This window comes from Tetrao urogallus, assembly GCF_951394365.1.
Source record: "Tetrao urogallus genome assembly, chromosome: 1".
In the NCBI taxonomy this organism is placed as follows: Eukaryota; Metazoa; Chordata; class Aves; order Galliformes; family Phasianidae; genus Tetrao; species Tetrao urogallus.
The window spans coordinates 187,846,486-187,867,996 of NC_136813.1; the positions used below are offsets into that span (position 1 = coordinate 187,846,486).

The 21,511-nt window shown below is 38.1% G+C and overlaps 1 protein-coding gene across 13 annotated transcripts in view; it reads right to left on the reverse strand.

The window, feature by feature from the left end:
* Window positions 1-9,741: 9,741 nt before the first annotated feature.
* CELF2 (CUGBP Elav-like family member 2) overlaps window positions 9,742-21,511 on the reverse strand; it is a gene marked incomplete at both ends in the record, with an annotated part of 367,040 nt that continues 355,270 nt past the window's right edge. For 7 of the 13 annotated variants that reach the window (XM_079532577.1, XM_079532587.1, XM_079532585.1 and 4 more), the window contains 3 exons: window positions 9,742-9,869; window positions 15,121-15,264; window positions 18,643-18,822. In XM_079532577.1, the coding sequence (XP_079388703.1) occupies window positions 9,742-9,869; window positions 15,121-15,264; window positions 18,643-18,822 (452 nt within the window). Of the gene's footprint in view, window positions 9,870-15,120; window positions 15,265-18,642; window positions 18,879-21,511 lie in introns of all 13 variants that reach the window. The other 6 variants (XM_079532586.1, XM_079532583.1, XM_079532588.1 and 3 more) reach the window with 3 other exon arrangements.

Here is a 21,511-nt window from a genome sequence, read left to right on the forward strand (position 1 = left end):
TCCTTGCTAATTGATATAGGAATGCATCCCAGAAGAGTTTATATTACTGCTGATTTAGCTGATAGATATAAACGTGTGAGAAAGAAATATTAGCATTCATGTAAAACAATTAGGTTATAAACAGGGGCGAATGATTCCGAAAATGACTGCAACTTTCCACCTTCCTTTAATGGACGAAAAATAAAGTCTGCTAATGAGGAAAATTGGGGAGTATGAATAGAAACTAATCACTGCTATTAGTTAGTATCTGTAATATGTCAGCAGGGCTGGGTCCCCATCTGAGTTCAGTGCAGAGGTGAGATGGACAGGAGCATCCTGCTGCCCCATGCTGCTCTCCCCATGGCTTTTCTGGGAGCAGCATTTTAGGCTCACTCATCTAGCAAGGCTGGCCACCCCATGTCAATACCATTGGCTCAAGATGTGTGAATAGAGAATGATACAAGCAGCGGGTAGATTTCCACAATTTAATATTCTTTTTTTTTTTCTTTTCTTTTTTTTTTTTTTTTTTCCAGATAATATAATGGCATATGAAAAGTGAGGCAGTAATGCAGTTCAAAAGAAAAAAAAGAAAGCAACCCCCACCGCTCTCCTGGATCTTTCTGCCAAAGGCTGACATTACTGTAAGTTTGCTAAATACAAGCAGTCCAGGCATTTCCACAAAAATCTGACTGTTCAAAAAGTACAATTCTGTGGCAAATGTACAGCCATAAAAGAATAATTTTTTTCAGTGTACCCAATGATTTTCGCTATTAGCCTCCCACTTAATTCATGGGTTTTGATGTGGAAATGTTTTCCTAAAAGAAGGCTCAGATACAGGATACAGTAAGTCACTCGTCTTCTGCAAAAAGATGCTTTGACCTCGAGTGCTGAATCTCTGATTGAGTATACCGAGTTTAGTTTTTATTCTAAACCTATCCAGAATCAAGAGGAAAAAAAGTCACATACCAAAAAGAAGTATATTACTGTTTGTGGAAGAAATATAGTAATATTTAGTTACATTTTCTGATTCACATATTTTAGCTATTTTATACCATTTTAGTGCAAAAGCAAGCACGTTTGGAAAAGGATAGAAAATTCTGCATTTTAGTATCTTTTGCTGAAAGTCACTGAAAGGTCAGACTTTTTCTCCCCGCACACTAATTTTCAAGGTCTCAGTTATTAATGAAATATATCAAGCGGATTATACAACATTTGCCTGGGTATGGTTAAAGACCACATACCCAGTAAGATTTCATATAACAAAAACGTGCCCAACCCTATAAACATTTTTTTTTTCCATTTAATGCTCATAAAATTTTACAGACAACAGAATCCTTTCTTAAGCTTTATTTAAGAAATCGAATACTATTATAGTTCAATATATATAAGACACATCCAGTATTGTGTTCCTGATAGCAAGTGCATAGATTTTAAGATATCATTTTTATATTTTAATTTTTTTTTTTTTTTTTGTTACTCAGTAGCATGTTTCATGATCACACGAAGGGATATTCCCAGTGATTTTGCTAAGAGCATGAGAGAAAAAACAGAACACAGCAAAGTAGTGAAACTACAACAGAGATGAGGAACAGAAACAATCAGGCAAACTCTCAGTACAGTCGATTCCTGATAAGTGAATAATCTGATTGCTTGGTCACAATGCTTTATTCACTTATCAGGAATGATTCACACTACATTTTGTTAAACTGTTTTCCTTAGCCTAATACCTAAGAGTCACACTGGGCAAAGGCACACACACTCTGGCAGGCTATTCTTTAATCAGCAAGTCTTGTGACAGTTTGGTAATTTCCCATGGCGATACACATATAGCTAACAAAGAGACATTTTGCTAACGCTGCAAGGTGCCTTACATAATTGAAATTAAAAGCATGCATTTAAGCAGGACAAACTGTTCAGCTGCATTGCTTTAAGGAACTCATTTTTCCCCATTGTTGAAATTACAAAAAAAAAAAAAAAAAAGAAAAAAAGAAAAAAAAAAAAAGAAAACCTGTCTCTTCCAGCCCTGAGTATTTAAAAGAAACTCAACTATGGCAAAAGTTTTTTTTTTGGTTGTGTTTTTTGGGAGAAGAGCCCCTTGCAGACCTCTAATTTCTTCCCTAAAATCATTGAGTTTGGGGAAAAAAAACTAAAACATCCACAACAGCAACAACAACAAAAATCCCAGAGACCAACTCTGATTTATCATTCATGCAAGTCCAGGCTTAACTTAATCAACTGGCATCAACTTAATCAGAACCAGGATCACGAAATCTAGAGGTGTAAAAGACTCAGGACACAGCTTGACCATCAGGTTCTCTCTACAGGCCTCTGTGGTTTTGGATTAAACCTAGGGCTGCAGGGAAGGTGTTTACTTGGACCCCTGAGAACAGGACCTACAGGATGACACTGGAGCTTGTTTGGGATGCCCTAAGGAACATGGCTTGGTGATGGGACTCAGTAGGTCAGGCTGATGGTTGGGCTTGATGATCTCGGAGGTCTTTTCCAACCTAGAAGGTTCTATGCCAGACTCATCACCTCTATGCCTTCTGTGGAAAAGTTTTCTTAAAAAAAACAACTGCCAACCTTAAAAAGAAATAAAAAATAGTTCTAGCAATATCAACCAGGCCAACTCACGAGCCACCCAAAAATTCCAAAACTCTTCCAAACACAGCAGTCAAGGTCATGGCTGCAAACCGCAGAGCACCCAGCGCCATGCCCCGTGCCTGGGGCTGTGTGTGTGTGAGCCAGAGCCAGCGTGCCAGAGGGACCAGGGGACAGGAGACACGAGGAAGGAGTCCATTGGGTCTCATAAGAGCACTTTTAAGTGGTCTTCGATTCCTGAGCATCACAGAAAATGGGACAGAGGAAAGGGACGTGGGCATATGGCTTGAATTCCAGAGAGCACTTGCCAGTGCTTCTCTCTCCTCCTTGGGTTTGGTTTTTGTTATTGGTTTTTTTGTTTTTTTGTTTTTTTTATATATTTTTATTTTTATTTTTTTTCCCCTCTCCAAATTATAAAGTTTGTGATCAGACAGAGGAGAGAAGAGAGACTTCGTAAACCAGAACAACAGAGAATTTTTCGTGTCTTTTATTTCATCATGACGGATGTGGGGAAGAGCAGAGAGATTCTTGTGAGGAAAAAAATTATAAGAAATGAAAAAGTAAAATAAAAAAGCTGAAAGCCAACTTTACAAAAAAAAAAAAAAAAAAAAAAAAAAGAGCTATGGTATTTCTTTTGTTCCTTTTTGAGATTTGTGTAATACTATTAGCCAGTGCTGAGAATGAGCTGCTCTGTAAGCCCACAGCAAAAACATCACCCGTTTGAACAACAGGAGAATTTTTTTTCCCAGAGTTTTGTTTTGTTTTGTTTATTTTTCTCCCACTGGCTTTCAGAGTCTCTCTGTGCTCACTTGAATTTTATTTTTTAAATTATGATATGTGTAACTGCACGTAACAAGCTTGTTCACCTGGTAGGCTTCTGCAGGCTCTCACAGCCCTAGTTAAGATGTGATTAGTTGCTAAGGAGTTTGACTAACACCATATGCCATCAGATTACTGTGCAGTTCGGAAGAAATCCCAAGGCTACATTCTCCTTTTCTTGAATGTTTCATACGCTTCTGCGAAGCGGCGGCACAGTATTTTTTCTGAGCGACTAGGAAGAATTGATCTCCATAATCCGCATTTTGCAGACTGACTGGCACGTTGGCAAAAAGCTTTTCACATGGCTTCTGATTTCTCTGTGTGTTTGTGTGCATAAGCTTTTACAGTTAGAAGGCTCACAAAAGCTATCTTCCGTATGACTTTGCAGGAAACTCATTTAAGATGCTTCCTGCTCAGATTATCCAAGTGATAAGGCATGACTAGGGGGAGGGAGAGAGAGAAGAAAATCAAAGAAACCGTAACATGGCTAAAATGTACAAATCCTCTTTTGCCCCCCAATCAGATATTCACTTAGGTGGAATCGACTGTATCTTTTGTACACAACCAACAAATAGAGGAAAAAAAAAAATAAAAAAACAGGAACGTGAAACACGTGAGGTGTGTAGATGTATTACCAACACATAATGACCACCAACAATACGAGACACAAAGTAGAGAGACAAGTATTAGGAAAATGGTTTAATATTGGAGACAGAAGCAAAAAACTGCATCACACAATAACATACGTTACAAAAATAAGTCTGACTGTTTCAACTACACGGTTATGTTCACAATGAGGACAGAAGAATCAGAAAAAACTCTGATCTAAACAGCAAAAAAGCAAACCCCTAACGCTTTAACTAATACATTTATCCACGCAAAGTGACCGAGTACTCCTAATTCTAATTACCTTATTGTGTAACTGCACAATACAGAATAAAAAGTGAAACTTACCGCTTTTGTTAAGACAAAATTCTAAACACTAGATATAAGCAAAGGGAAAAAAAGAAACCAAGCCAAAGTTTTTAATTCTCTAAACAAAACCAACTCTCTTTCTACCGTCCAGAAATCAAACTTGAAAATCAGTCATGATCGAGGGGGCCCACGAGAGTAAGCCACAAAAATTTCCATTTGTTTTTTAATCTCCAGTATAAAAAGTTCCACTGGTACAAAATGCGTTAAGTACAATCAGGTTGTAGAAATAGGAAAGCTTGCTTTTTTTTTCTTTTTCTTTTTCTTTTTTTTCTTTTTTTTTTTTTTGGCTCAAATTCCATCAAACAACAAAATTCAAATGCATCAATAAAACAGAAACAATACTCAAATGGTCTTACAGTTTCCACTAGATTGCATTAACTTTGGCTTTTCTCAGACAATACTTAAAAACTAGTTTGTAATTCTAAACAAAATGATAGTATTATTAATCTACAAACAACAATTCTCACAGCACAAAAAAAACACAAATACATAGTTTTTTCTTTTTTTTTTCTTTTTTTTTTTCTTCTTTTTTTTCTTTTTGTATGACATTATCCAAAAAGGTAATGAAACTACAGGATATTTTTTCCTTTTGTTAATTAGCACTTAAGATAATAAAAACAGAAACAGTAAAATGATTCCAGAGTAGCACAAGCCAAGGAACTGTAACCCCTATGGTGAAAGAAAGATGAACTTGTTACTCCTTTGAGGACTGCCATTTCATTGCAATTAGCTAATTTGTTTGAAAAAAAGCAACTAGTCTAGTCTTCTGATTAGAATTTTGTAAAGCAATTTCCTTTGTTTTTCTTCCTCTCTTATTAGGCCCTTGCACCCTTGCAGCTTTTTCCATTCAATATTTTCTAAGAGAACTGGTAGATAATTTGTCTCCAAGGAGGTGTATGTTTGGGCTCTCATTTTTGTTCCTGATTTTTTTAAAAAAATAAAATAAAAATAAATATTTCAATATGGACCCATCTCACTTGTCTGGAAATACCGAACCGTCCTTCCTCTCCCACTGCTAAGCCAATATCTCACGTAGCATAATTTGGGGCACCTGCCTGGGTCTGCAGCCAATGCCGAGTTACACTGCCCGAGGACCAGAGATGTCACCGCTCTCAGCGGACCGGTAAACCTGCAGGACACACTGGGGCATCTAACAAAGCTTTGGAAATTTATACGATGGGTACAATGAGGAAGAATTAGTGAAACAGTCTAAACAATCCAAATGATGATCTCATATTATATATATATGAACATATATATAATATAACGTATGTGAGATGATACTTTGAATATGCAAAATTGCTGCAAGTAGTACAAAATAGCCCTCAAAGGGTGTAGGAAGGCCCCAGCAGTAGTAAAAACATGTGAGAAAAGTATAGATCATTTATTTATAAGTGCATGTGCTATAAGAAGGAAACTTTTTTGCATCACTAGAGGCTAGTCCTTTCCATCCCAGGGCTCTACATAAAGAAGCATTTAAGTTGGGGATGAGAGACAAGAGTGCACCAGCTGATATTGTTCATATAGGGCTTTGTTTTTAAATTGAGATGGCATTGAATATAATCAGATAGAGCTAGGAAGAAGGCATGGCACTTTATCATCAGTAGCAGGTGCTGCTGTTCACACACATTGGATTGGCAACAAATTCGCTATACCGGTAGCAAAGAACCGAATTTGGTTGTTGGTCACTACTCGTGCGGTAGAAATGCAATCTTATGAGACTTACAAGGCCGTGAAAGGGCAACCAGCATCTCTTTTCTGGTTCCTTACACACAGCTTCCTCCAGCAAACACCCACATCAGTCACAACTGTATTCCCACGGACTACTGGACGAGTAAAGTTACTCCTCTCTATACGAGTGTCTGCAGGAGCAAGCCGATACATCGCCGTTACAGGTAATGGCAGGTACCATCAAACATTACAGTGTATGTAAACTTTATCCATAAAAAGTAGTTTAACTGCAGTGCACGCTGAATTTTCACCCAGGAAGATCTAGTGCATCTGATTTAAGCAAAAGTTCATTTATTTAAATTACAAAAATATTATTATTATTTTTTTTCTCCTCAAGGTTTTCAAATGGTGGATTTACCACTCCTTTCTGGGAGCGGTTCACACAATAGATAATTAAAGAATTGTTTTATTTTTCTTTTACTTTATTAATACTGAATAGCATATTCCAGCAGCATATTAAAAGCTCTTTAAGAAAAGACAAAATCCCCAAAATCTAAAAAGGAAAACCACAAGTTAATTATCGTTTTAAATAATTTTAGTTATAGATACAGAAGAAATTTAGACAGCAGTAAAATAATTTTGTCCTTCAGATCTGCCCTGTGCATTGTTCTGATTTCAACCATGTATTAAATAAACCACAAAAAACTAAGTATATATATATTTATAGATATATATATATATATAAAAATAAACAGCAAAATGGTGAATGTATAAAAGGTATTAACACTCAAGACAGCTCTGGGTGGAAAGGGTTAAAAGTTCAAAACTTTCTCACCTTAGAGGTTTCCATACAATATGAAGAAAATACATTGTGAGGTTTGCTTTCACAGCATTGATGTGTGCAGAGTGGTTAAAAAAGTGAAACATGGGCACTTATACAATGTTTTACAAAAAACATCAAAGAGAAATAACAAACAATAACAATTTCAGGCAACAAGACCACAGGATAGCAAGTTAACAAACTTTTTAACCTCTTTTTTCTTTAAATATTAGGGATTTATACAAAACACATAATAAAATACCCATGTTATCAAATTACTTCACACAAGAAACACACTGAAGCTCTAGGAAGAAAGTACCTTTGGAATTTGGCACTATAGTTTCACTGATTTTTTTTTTTCTTTAAAAGAAAAACCGATCACATTTTGCTGAACACAAACACATCTAAATTGTTCACAATAAAAAAATGACATCAATGCGTCACAAGCCAACACAAACTTATTCTGGAATACTTTTTAATTTTTTTTTTCACATGAAATTCTTTTTTTTTTTAAGCAAACAACTTTTTTTTTTTGTTTTTTTTTTTTTTGTTTTTTTTTTGAATCTCGTTTTTGTTCTCCTTCAAGTAAACCAATTTTAAACTCATCTTTTATAAACATAGAACACTTAAGACCATAAGACTCATGATGAAACCACAACTTAATTCACAGAAGCACCAACGTAACACATTTTACAGTAACCTTTCTTCTGTACATTGAAACAGTATAAAATATAGGTAATTTCATGTGCATTAAACCATGGATTGTCTAACTGTGAGTCAGTTCAGCAAAAGGTGACACAAGTAGGTAGCATTTGCCCTAAAACAGGGTAAATATTTTCTTATACTAATCTACAAAAAGTGGTTCTATATATATACTTTAATGAGAAAGTGAGCCACCTAAAATGGCCTTATCAAAAAACTTTACACTGCCTGAAAAATGTAAAAACTATTACAGACCTCTAGAGACTTAAAATCAGACAGTTTTATTTCTCAAACTGTTTTGGAAGTAGTCTGTTAGAAACCAACATTCTGTGCCTCTGGACACATATTGCTATTGTCACCAGTGACCAGGCAGAATGCCAATCCCTGTATAATACTTTCAAGTCTGTTTTTTTATTTTATTTTATTTTTTTACGAAATGAAAACAAAAACAAAAAACAAAAACAAAAGAAAACAAAACCCAGAGGAAAAAGAAAAAGAAAAAGAAAAAAAAAAAAAAAAAAAAAGAAAGAAAGAAAGAAAAAACATTTTGCCACAGGTTGTCTTTAAATCCTATCATTAATTTATCTAATAATAAATTTCAGTCTTGCATGAATGCAGCAATGTTTTTTCACATTGACTTCCCAGAATTCATAGCTAGATGAGGTCACATGCAAATTTCAAAGGTCAAACTAGATCAAAGGTCAGTAGGAGAACCAAATATGATGTGAGGTCAGAAAGACATCAGAAACAATGACGGGACGATGAAACTTTTTTTTTTTTGAGACGCCACAGGGACATGCTAGGCAAACGATGGGCTAACGGGCATGGAGATGTCTAGGGAAAAAACAAGGAAGAGGAAAAAAGTTACACAGAATCTATGCAGCACAAACAAAATCACTTTTATGGGTGCACGAGAAAACTAATGCAAATCTTTTATCAGTAGAGTCTATGAGCTGTTCACACAATTTGCATTAACTTACAATACTTGTCAACAACAGCACAATGGAACCCCAAAAGAATCCATCTGAGAGGAGTCAGAGAGAATGGATTCGTCTTTGGGGAGAAAGGAGAGGAAAGAACCAGCTTCTACAAACGTAACATAAAGGTAAGGGGAGGGAAAAAAAGGGCCAGACGACTGAACTTTAAACTAGGTAATGGAAACTACAAACAAAATAACCAGACAAATACAAACAAGAGGATAAAAGCATGAACTGTAAAGGGTGTAGGGTTCAACAATGAAAAAGCGCCCATTCTTGGCACAATTACTCTAGAGACTACTTCAAAGGATCTAGCTAGCATAGAGAGCTGCTCTTTAGGTATCCAATAAGTTAACAATAGGCAATAAATAACTTCCATTATTTCTGAGGCAGTAAAAATTTTGTATAAAAATAGAAATGCTTTTTACAAATAAAATTTACAGGCCTGTGGCTTTCTTTTTTATTATTATTAAATTTATCTCTCAAGAAACATCAAGTATTGTCACTCATTTTATTTTATTTTTTTTTTATTTTAAACCCTGTAGCTTTAGAAACAGATCTCTAAATCTTTTTTACATTAATCCTTTCCAAAAAAAACCAAGAACTTAAAAAAAAAGTGAAATATAAAGACCAGTGTAAAATCAGACTAATATATAACAACACATTGTTTTGAACTGAGAAAAAAAAAAATCAAATCTTCTCAAAAAACAAGTTGATGTAGTGGAAAGACTTGTTTCAAATTTTTTGTTGCAAAATAAGTGCTTCAACTGGCAGGAGGCCATTTTCTTTAACCTATAAACTGCTGGTGCCACCCTGGTAAAATAGGATCCATCCATAGAAAACAACTTTTATTGTGTGCTAATGGCACCAGGGTTCACAGAGTTAAATTGCACATTTTTTGAGAGAGAGTGTGTGTGTGTTGCTTTGAATTTCAAGACGTTTGTTTTTGAAAAAGGAGATAAATTATGCTGCAAAACAAAATACAGTAACACAACTCACTAATTACTTGGCGAGGAAATGTGAGCCAAGTGTAATAAGGACAAGTGGGGAAATGGAAGTGGTTAACTGTAAAAATAACTGTCTCTTGGTGAAGGTTGGCTATATGTTCTCTCTTAACCCCCCTGCAGAGGACAGGTTTGCTCATGGGACTTACCCTAAGAAAGCTAAAATAAGAGCAGTAAGCATCTGGGGTTAAGATCAGTAAGGTTTGCTGTCATTTTTGGAGCGTTTCAGCTGAACCTTCAAGCGTTTCATGCCAATCTGAAAGCCGTTCATAGCCTGGATAGCAGCTTGTGCAGAGACTGGATTGTCATAGCTAACAAAACCTATGAGACACAGAACGGAGGCGGGAGAGAAAGCGAACTGTAGGTTAGAACAAATTTCAGAAGGCTTTTGTTAGGATTTTATTATTGCTATTTGTTCGACACATTTATCTCTCTTTATTTAGTTGGTCACAGTTTATATCCCACTACCTTTCTCTTTTCCTTCTCCTTTACCTTTACAGTATTTGTTTTCTACTTGGGATGTGGTCGTCCAGTTTTGGTGCAATGCAGTTTCCCAAACTGTTTTTTTTTTTCAATATACCTACCTTAGAGACTGTAGATATTTATCACTGTAACACTTTTCACTATGATATCTACATACATCCTGGTCTATTAGCCCAATCTGCTGATGTGAAGCTGAAACAGAATACCTGGTTACAAAAACAAAACCCAAACTTGGATGCCTGTGTGCATTTGCACCTCTGAATGTAAGCTCATGAGCACTGGTCCTGGGTGGTATTAAACAACCATCTCCTTGGGCCCAGCCTGGGACAGTTGCAATATTAATATTTTGTATTTTTGCAGCTCCTTCCAGTTCAAGACCTCAAGGTACATTAAATGTTTATTAATTCAGCCTCTTGGTCCCAAAAGGGGCATGCAAGGATCGAAATTAAGCAACATCATAAAGACGATGGCAGGGCTTGATGAGAACTTCAGATCTTCTGCTGCTCAGTTGCTAGCACTAACTAGGGGGGATAATGCTTGCTCAGGTAATTCAGAATGGCTGGCCTGGCTCAGCTTTTTTTTCCCTGCGAGACTCAAAAAGCTCTGTTCATAATGGACTCAAATCTCCCTGATTCAGGAAGCCCAAAATTCATTTTCATATCTGGGCCTCCCACTTGTAATTGCAAGGCTCGCCTAACTGCTGCTCCGTCTCTGCTCTGGCTAATTACTACTGCATTCCAGCCCACTATTGTGCATACACTTTGCAATGCTCCCTCTTCTTTCCACTCGAATTTGCCTTAATATACATCCCTTCAGTCTGTTAAAGCTGCCTCCCATACACTTTGTTTTCAATACTTCTCAGCTGCTCTCTTCTATCAGCTTTCTTCATTTATGCTTAGTGCCTGCATCCTTTTCTGATTTAAAACCTTTTACCATCATTTTAACCTGCTCTTTTATGGCTCTTAGTTAACTCGCACTGCTGCCCTCTTTCTTCTTCAGTGTCAGAGTGATACGCTTCCCTCATTGTAAAGAAAAGAACCCCACTAAACAAGTGATTTGGTCCCTGTCTGCCCTCCCTCCTTCACAGACCTTCCCTCTAGTTCACCTTAAATCACCTTCACCAAACTATTTACTTACGATTCTTCTCTGATAATCCAGATTCACATCTGCTTATTCCACTAAAAAAAAACTTATCACTTAAATCTCTGTAAACCCTCTCCTGGCCAAAGCCAACACAATTGCTTCATGTGGTTGATTAGTCATCAACTTCTTATGAGATAATAAATGTTCCCTGTTACCTTCCTTGGTTCTAGTAACATGTCACTTCCTCATTTTCTTCCCTTGATCATTTCCTCTTAATATTACTGCCTTATCCTTAAGAGCTTAATCACTTTCTTCTTTTCTTCTAGAAAATCTTCTAGGAGATCTTATCTATCCACATGACTCTAATCACTGTCTTAGCACTGCACTCTTTTGTCTAATTCCATCAGCTCACAGACCTCAAGCACTAGAATTTCCTTAGGAACAGAAGACATAGCTATCATGAGTTGAAAGGCAGCTGTAGCACTTTCCAGGCAGATATTCCATAACCAAAGTGTAGCTGCTCTTACCTTCCTTGACACTTCAGCAGTTTCCTCTACAGCCTTCCTGACCTTCATGTTCTCTTAAGAGCAATCAGAATGGTCTTTAGCTACAAAATTCTCATTATCTTAGTTCCTTTTTATCTTAGCTAGTCTTAGTGACCTGAAAGTTAAGCAACTGATCTAAACTAGTCATCAGGTGGCATCTATGAATTGGGAATAAAGTGAGTACACCCAGAGGTGGCTTTTCTTCCCACTGTTTATGCCATGAAATGAGACGCTCCTCTTTTGACAGAAGAACAATAATCTCAGGCTATCCTTACCTTCCAGAGGGATGTAATAAGGCACTTCATTCAATGTCTGTTTAATAGTTTCCTTGACACAGCCACAAATTCAAATATACATCCTCTGTGCTGCACCAGTGGAATCAGCCTTTATCATTCAATTGTTATTCTGATTCACAATTTGTCTCTGTACATAGAATGCTATATCTACATTAGCCTGTTACACTTTCATCTTGTCCCTTATCATCAACCTTCACTTCTAAAGCTTGTGGAGGAGTCTGGCATTCTCTTCCTTTATTTATCTGTTTCTGATTGCAACCGTTAATCATTTTTTTTGTTTGTTTTGGTCTGAAACTTAAATTGCAGGTTACATGGGGATTATGTTCCTTATCAATTTTCAAAGCATATGTCACGATGATCCTGATTTTTGTTTTAAATCTCTTGGTACCTTTGTAACCAGGATAAATATTTTTAATCATTTGAGTAGCGATTTTGCTGTGTGGCAGACTGAATTTACACATGGATGTCACCGGATCCCTTCTCCCCTGCCTTTTACATTTTCTCATTTCTGTTATTGTAAGATTTATGAAAAATGAGAAGGCTGGAGAGTGAAACCTTTTGTCTGCAGAATCAGCTAGAGCTCATGAGAGTTCACGGAAGAGTACTTTCAGGGGTAGAGGGACTGTCCTGTCATCCTCATCACTATTTAATCTCTTGAGCATCCATTTGAGCTGGACAAGAAAGCAAATAATACCAAAGCTCATTTTCTGCAAAGAAAAGTAATTTTTCATTTTGTGAGGCAGTGTTACATAAAAGCTTATTATCACTACTCCAAGATTCACTTGGAATGTACCTTCTCTTTCCAATTCTACCAATGGATGGCCTTGGGCAATCTTTTCACCATTGTAGTGCTCACTCTGTTCTCTGTAATTTGACTTCCAAAAAGTCCCCAACCATACCAGCCGAACAAAAAAGAATCAAGCCCAAACTGCACTAGGAGCAATGGCCATTACGAGTCAGAAACGGGTAATTCAGATGCACTATTGTGCCAGTTTTTGGGTGAGGGTATAAAGAGAGAGGAAAAAAAATGCTTTTGAAATACAAATATGGGGTTGAGACGACAAAGAGATGAGGTGATTCTTGCTTAGTAAAACTGGGCCAATGGATACAGTATGCTAAGCTCGCAGGATTAATTCTGGCCTGTGATTAGGAGCATCACATGGGTAGTCACCTACTGAATCTGAGCATCTCAACTTCCTCTGCCAGCATAGTACTTTTTGCTTTTAAAGCAGAACTCTCTTGCTAGTGGCAGAATATCTGGGGAAGGAAGAATGAGGAATTGCAATGTTAGTGAAACTTGACTAATGCCTAAAAGACAGAGGACTGCTCCATCCATTGGGTGTTGACCCCTCTGTTTTCCCTCAAACAAGATTGCCTCAGCTCATCGTTCTAAGTAAGGTAATTGTGTCCCATAAATGCAGATGAATGTGTAGGTAGGTAATCAAACAGTAAAAAGAAACTCACAAAAACCTAGTATGGGAAGCAAGTTGATGAATTGAGCTGCCTGTTCAGACTAATCTACATTTTTTCATTAGTGATCACAATTGCTGCGTTTCGATTAACACAGCTTGATTTGACATTTCATCAAGATTCGTGGAGACCTCAACAATGATTTTGTCACCCCAACATACTAACTGAACTGGTTCCAGATCAATAGGGAGTCATTTTCAATTCCACTTTTCAAATTTGCTATAGCCTCAGGGACTGTTTTAACCCACTGCAGAAATACACTGGACTATATTAGCCTAAATACAAACAATTTCTTGTAAAGCATAAGCAGGGACCAAAAAATATATGGGAAAATGCAGAAAGAATGTTGCACCCTTTCTCTAAAGTGAATTACTTTCCAGGTGTACTAAGGATTTGTCTTTAGGTGAAAAACACTCAGATTGTGCTATGACGTGAATTCTAGTGCAGTAGGTATTTCTGAGTAGTGCGATAACTGCTGCTCTTGTTTGGGTATTGTGTGTTTAGATAAATTCATCTCCTTCCAAAATGGTTTAAAGACCAACAGCTGCTCCTGAATGGCCCTTGTGTAGACAAAACCTTTGACAGACACATTTTAACAGAACATAGATATAAAAATGTAATGATAGGCAAGCTAAGAAACACATATTATGGTTAACAGGGAAGCCTGAAAATTAAGGAATGGTGCTGTGCAAAGAGTAACAGCGCCAATACAAAGGAGTTTTTGAAAATAAAGGGACTGTCATGACTAATTTATCATATATACAGTTGTTTTTCTATGCTCTGGGAAAGAGCTGTCATTTTTCTGGAAACTCCAGTATTTTGGGTCAAACCTTCACACATTTTTCTTTCAGCGATTCTGTCCTCCTCCCATGCTCTCTTCATGCCTTGCATTGGAATCACAGTTATTAGACTGCAGTCTAACTAATTACCACTAGCTAACATTCTGTTTTCCACTCTATCAAGTCACTAAACTGGTGCACCTATGTCATTCAAAGAACATCTGCCCACCTGACTAACCCTAGAATTTGTTTTATAACAACCAAAACATCATCTTTTCCTCCACTGCAATCTAGCTTTCTGCTAGCTCAGAGCATTCCTTAGGAAACTTGACACTGATCAGTCGGTGCTGCCTTCATCCCTGCCCTAAGGTAAAGGCATATACTGCCCTTCATAATGCATTGGCACCTGCCCAAAGCAGTTATAGCTGCATATCTAGACACCAACTACCAGTAACGTGTTCTGAACTACATGTGCAAGCCATTCAAGCACTAATTGCACAATCTTGTACTTAATTCAGAAGAAAGAAATTCCTGTAATGTAGAAGTAATGGGTTAAACATAGAGCATTCTTAAGTGGCTCAGCTATACAATAGAGAATAATTAGTTATCCATAATAAGGCAGCTTAATAGTATACTAAATGACATTCCCCCACATAGGGTGTAATTAGTTTCATGTACTTGACACATTTATGCGAGATGTCAGACTGGAAGATTATTATTGTTTTTTCACATCCAATTTTTAGTTAGAACTAGTTTGCCTGTGCATCCTTCCACTCACTTGAGGATTAAGAGTCCATTATTTTGGGAATGAGATTCCAGTATGACATTTCTCACACTGCTGTTAATTTTCTTTCCTGACCCCTTTTCAATGCAGTGCATGTAGTTCTTACTATTTAATTTATTAAATTTGACATACCAAAGCACTTGCTCAGATTGGTCTGTTTGTCAATGAAGACTTTAGCAGAGATAACATTTCCAAAAGGCATGAACATCTGCAGAATGTCCTGGTCTCCAAATTCCTGGGGGAGGTGGTAAATAAAGAGGTTTGCCCCTTCTGGACCTTTAGGAAAACAAACAAATAAAAAAGTCTGAAAATGGCTATTACCAGTGCTACGTTTAATCTGTTTTTCCATAGTACTTACTGAAGGTGATGGTCAGAAAGCATTTCACTTTGCAACTCCGAAGGAAGAAAAGTGGATCATCAAAGGAATAGAGCTGAAATGGAGCTCTTTAGAGCATCCTATCTTGCAATGTGTTCACTCGATACCTCTACTACAAAAGAAGTTAAGCTGCAGGCTCTTTCTTCAATTTACTCAAGTGTCTTTCAGTAAAATTAGGGTTAGGAAAGCAGGTTCGCAATGTATTACTCTCTGACAATACTCCAAAATCTGCACAAAGAGCCCCCTGCTGCCTCAAACACCTACATGGGTTTGTTGGTTTAATTCTCCGTTGCAGGAATTTAGGGAAACACAACCAGCTGAGCTCAGGTTGGAGCCTCGCAGATTTATACTAAAAGGGCAGGAAGTTGGTGGCAATGGGAACAGAAAGGGTAAGAAAAAGCAAACGTTTTGACTTGGAAATCATGGAAGTCAGAGAGAGAAAGAAGCTAAGAACTAAAGAGCTTGCCCTTTTTAAAAATACGAATACTCCTGAGAAAGCTCTATCTCCTGGAAAAAGCTCCGTAAAATAATTATTTTTAATAAGTTCAAACTGAAGTTGCTGGGTTGAGATTAAAGTGGCTTTATACAAATTGAGGTTGAAAAGAAAGGTACAGGAAAGGTGCTTTTGAATATTTTTCTTATAGCCTATGTCTGAGATACATGTTATCCGTGCTATTGGTTTAAGCATGCCCCATAGCAATAAATGTGTTATTTTTTATTTATTCTCAGTTCAGTTTTTCTTTTATAGGCATATGCTGGGAATGAGCCATTAATGTGACCTATGATGCAATCAGACACGTGGCCCTCCCACACAGTGGGAGCACAAGAAAACAAACATTTCTGTTAAAAACATGTATAAAGTAACTCACTTAAATATTCCCTTGCTTAATGGAACCTAAGTGTGTATATGGTGGGATGTCTGTGGTTTCAAGATTGGAGCTAGAAGCACACACTGCATTCATGGAGTACATTCAGCAGCAGTCACTGAAGACCCACCTCTCACAACAGAAGAACCAGGCCGCTGCCCTCTGTCAGCCTGAAGTAAAAGGCTGCAGTATTTGCCCAGAGCAAGATTTAAATGGCTTATAAAAAATGTTTTTCAAAAAGAAAAAAATTTTGTTGGTGGTGGTGGAAGAAAAGAGGGAAAAAGAATTTCACCAGCAACCTTATTTCTTCTGACATAAAATAAATTATAATTTCAAAAACACTTTTTTGTTTTGTTTTGTTTTTACAATATTATTTAAAAATATTACTATTTTTTAAATAGCAAGCAAAACTTGTTCAGCAAGCAAAACTTGTTCGACAATGGTGTACAGCATGTGCACGAGGCAGTTCACTGTGCTTCAGCACTGAGTACTGATACCGTATTTTGCTTTGGTATCTTGTTATCCTTGACCACTCTTCACCGTGCCATGAGAAATCATGGTAAGAAGTAAAACAGAGTTGTCAGTATTCAAAGATGGAATTTATTCACTTCAACTTAACCCGTTACTTACAGAAACATGGCATAACAGAGCAGGCTGTCTTTTTAAAAAGACACTGTCAATTCAAAAAGAAAACACAACCCAGACTTGATAGCTCATATACTGACAAAAACAAACAGAAGAAAATCAAACTGTCCTTCAGTGAATATCTTAGAATGACATCAGATAAACAATATCTGGTGTCAAACAGTCCATTGTCACAGACCAATGTGAGTGAGATGAAGGACAAGAGCACAGAACACAACAAAATTTGGAAAAAAAAATAATAAACCAACAAAAAGCTTCCATTTACTACAATCCAAGCTTTTAGCAGTAAAAGAAACAACAAATTTAGAGAAAATATTCATTTTAACTCCACAGTGTCTTCATATAACAACCAGCTGTGGGAATGCCGAATTTATCTTCCTAGGAAACACCACATCCCGTAACAGCGCAAGATACGATATTAAATGAGGATAAAAATCTTTCTCTTGAGGATATTACAGTGGGTTTATTTCCAATGCTTATCTCTGGCAAGAGCAGTAGTGGGAACACAGATACAATCTTAGAAAGCATGCAATATTTTCCTGTCCTTCTAGAATTAGCTGGAATTTTGGATGAGAGAAGGGAAAGCAATAAAAACAGAAACAAAACCCCAAAATGCCTGAGTACAGGAGAATGAAAGAGGGGAAAAGGGTAACCTCATGTTACTAAACATTTAGTAATTACTATTCATTCATTCTTAGCAGCAAACTCCTGAGGTTTGTTTTGCTCTACTGGTGCAGGGAGAGGGACAATCACTCCCTTAAGTTGCATCCCTGCAAAACCCAGAATTAAGCAAAGAACCACTTAAAGCAGTCAGATCTGACTCAGAAAACTTAAACCTAATCAGATTAAATCCATTATTACGGAAAATGGAAACCAGTGCAAAGTGTGAGTGAGGGTCACCTGTAAAGGGATGAATTTTGCTACTGATGCCTTTTTATGCAGCAGAGCTTTTAGCGCAGAACTGTCAGTAAGGCATGGCTGGAAGGAGAGATGGTAAAAAAGAAAAGAGAATTACAGTAGAAATTGAAAAAATGAAGAACACTAATCAGGGCAGGAGAAAGTGTAAACTTCAAAGACAAGGCTATCTGAGATCTTTTGTTGCTTTCTGAGATCTTTTTGTTGAGCCACTGTGAAGAAATAAACCCAAGGCATGGCTGTGGGAATGCCAGGCTGTCTCAGAATCATAGAACCATACAAACATAGACTGGCTTAGGTTGGAAGGCACCTTAAAGATCATCTTGTTCCAACACCAACCAGCTCAGACTGCCCAGGGCCTCATCCAGCCTGGCCTTGAGCACCTCCAGGAATGGGGCATCCGCAGCCTGTCTGTTCAGCCTCAGTTCAAGCACCTCACCACTCTCAATTACCTATTATGATTACCAATTGTCCTATCACTGTCAGATTGTGTAAAAAATTGGTCTCCTTCCTCGAAGGCCACAATGAGGTCTCCACTGAGCCTTCTTTTCTGCAGGCTGAACTAGCCCAGCTTCCTCAGTTTGTCTTCAAAGGAGAAATGCTCCAGTCCTCTGAGCATCCTCATGGCCTCGTCTAGACCCACTCTAACAGCTCCATGTTTGTGTTTGGGGCCCCATCAGTCCAGATGAGGCTCATAAGGGCAGAGTAAAGGGGACCACTCCCCTCCCTCTCCTTGCTGGCCTCCCCGCATCCTCTGTTGATGCAGCCCGGGACACTTGGCCTTGTGGGTCTTCCAGAAAATACCGCATGCTTGGTTGAGCATGGCTTACCCTAAAATGGGCAGATGCTTACCTTCCTTCTGGCTGCCCGCGGCGCTTTGCTGCTGCAACAAGCTCTGGCTGTACAAGGTGGGCAGCGCAGCGGCAGCATACTGCTGGATTCCTGAGTAGGCCTGGGTGAGCGCGTCCATTGTGCCGGCCGTACCATTCGTCAAGCCTGTTGCGCCGAGTCCTCCGTTCAGGGCCGCCATACCTGAGAGCATTTGAGCAACTTTACAAAAAACCCAACAATAGAGAAAAGAAATTGCACTTGTTCATTAGTGCTTTCCGAAAGTCGTTGGTATTATATTGACACTGACAAAGACGGCAGTGCATGCAGCTCGGCGTGGCACCAAATGGGACTGAAAACAAAGAAACACGACTTTGGCATCAGGATCACTTCAGCACAATGGTTGCACAGTCAAACAGACTTACATGCAGCCTGCTACTGGCAAGTACTACAGCTCTGTGCCCCCCAAGTCCTCTCTGCTCATCAACCTCAAGCCTCATGCTTCTTGGGGTGTCCAAGAGCAGGACCCATTCAACCTCCATTTTCGTGAGCTGGCCACTTGGGAAAAAGCATTCTGGGAGAAAACCCACATTCTCTGGACCGGTCTTTATCAAAGGGATATTTGCTCATACAGAGTCAGCATAGAACCCTGATTCACAGTGTTTTGAAACAACCATCCACACAGCTCCAGGCTTTCTCTCTTGGATTTCTGGTCAGAAGATGGATGGTGATGCTTTGCATTTCCATCCCCCTCTCCCAGCTACACTTGTAAGGGCAGAATGGATGAACAACAGTGCCACTGCAGTGACGGCAAGCGCTTACCCAAACCAAGAATCTTTTACAAAGAAACAAAAGTGTTTGGTTCTAGCAATGTGTTTCTTTACTCCTCACTGGAAGCAGAGCCGCCTAATTTTTTTCTTCAAAACGATTCCACATCCTGATAAATAACAGGTTAATTTGACTGGGATGACTGCCAAGGAGGAAATTTCAGACTGGATTGCTAGCTGTGCATAAAATGGCATCCTTCATCCATTCAAACAGCACTATCTGCAAAAGAACTCCTGGACGACAGCCTCTTCTCATTACTTCTGTGCATCCTCATGGCTCTAAGATGAGCCACAACGAAGTTAACAAAATTAACATTTATTTTTTTCAGAAATTCCAGAAAAAATTAATTTTCTCCTTTGGCAGTCAAATGGGTAGCAAGATTCAGAAACCTGCTCATTGCCCACATTCTGACTACTGTCAAATAGAGAATAAGTGCTCAGCAGGTCTGAGAGGCCACCTTTTGTGTGCGATTACTACTCTGTGCTCTCCATTTTTTAGGCGAACAGATCACAAACAACTTATTAGGGATTAATCAGGCCCCTCAAGGCACACTAAAACAGTCACCAGAAAAATGGGGCATCTGGAACCACCACCAATAGTTTCTTAGTCATTGACTGTGTCCAGTTTCTGTTGGCACAGTGACGGGTGGAGGTATCTGGTGGAGTTGTACTGGGACCCAAAAGATAGGAATATTGAGAAAAAAAAAAAAAAGAGGGCTTAACTTCAGAGCAACAATAAAGTGCTTCTATGTAAATGGGAGAAAAGTAAGGAAATTAAGCAGAGGACACTTTACAGTGAATAAACAATTAAATCTATTACATTAGGTAACAATCTTCTTCAAAGAAAGTGGTATAAACCTTATCACATGAGTAATTTGGAGATAGAAAGAATACTGGAGGGAATTATCCTGAATTGACAGAGGAGGATAAAGATGCTGACCCACTAGTTTTCTTCCATCTCTCATGTAGATTCAGGAAGTGTATTCCTACGAGTCTCTGATAATCAGGACAATTGCTCAAGTGGCACCTTTCTGGCTCCACCAGAGTCTGTGCCAATTAAGACAACTGTACTGCATAAATTATACCATTTGATATTACTGTAATTTGTGTGACTAAACACTTGACAGAGATGTGATATTCTTAGCTTTGCTTAATAAAATGTCTTGCACTTTGAAGATTTCTCTTTCCCCTCCACCCCACTTCAGAGCACTGCTGTATCCTGATAGGAGATACTGGCTGCGTCTATGAACAAAAATCTCTGTCAGAGCAGAGCCAGCTATTCCTTGTCTAATGGTTCCAAATGTGAAACAAAACCTGCAAACCAATGTAGTTTAAGAAACACCTTATATCTGAAAGACAAGATATTTTGAAAATGAAGATTCAAACTAATAACGGTGATGAAGCAGTAATTTGATTCTGAGCCTGACTTTAACTTACTCCTTAGATTCCATACTTAATTTGTGTCATTGCTTGCATGTGTACACACAGCACTGATTGATAAAAAAAAAAAAGAAACAACAAAACTTGTATCTCTCCCTTTATTATAGTGTTGAAATAACTTGATAATAGCGGAAGCATTAGGATAACACGTTATCTTGTGTGAGTCATCAGCCTATTAGACAAACACGCTTTGTGTCGCTGTGGGCAGCATCCTCCCCCTTCTTTCACCCAGAATCAATAGCCGCTACCCACCAAATGATTTCAGATCAGCCAGCAGATAGCTCCTGCTCAGCACACTGCTTCTGGGAAGGGCACTTCTACCCAACCGCAGTCTAAATACGCTTCCCTCCTCAGCAAAGCAGCTCTGCAGAAAAGTCTCTGTTTTTTTTCTCTTCTCCCTTTTCACACGTTACAAAATCTGCAAGGTCCAGCTGCAGTTACACATTTCTGCCATCTCTCTATGATATCTACTAATGCACCTCAGACTGATATTAAACTCCAGTCTTTTCCTCGCTTCTGTGAAATAATCATTTTGAGTCTCTCATCCACAGCATTCTACTTTTCTGAGCTACATAACACAGAAATGACAATGCTTGGCGAGTCCTAAGATCTCTCAAAGTGCCTTC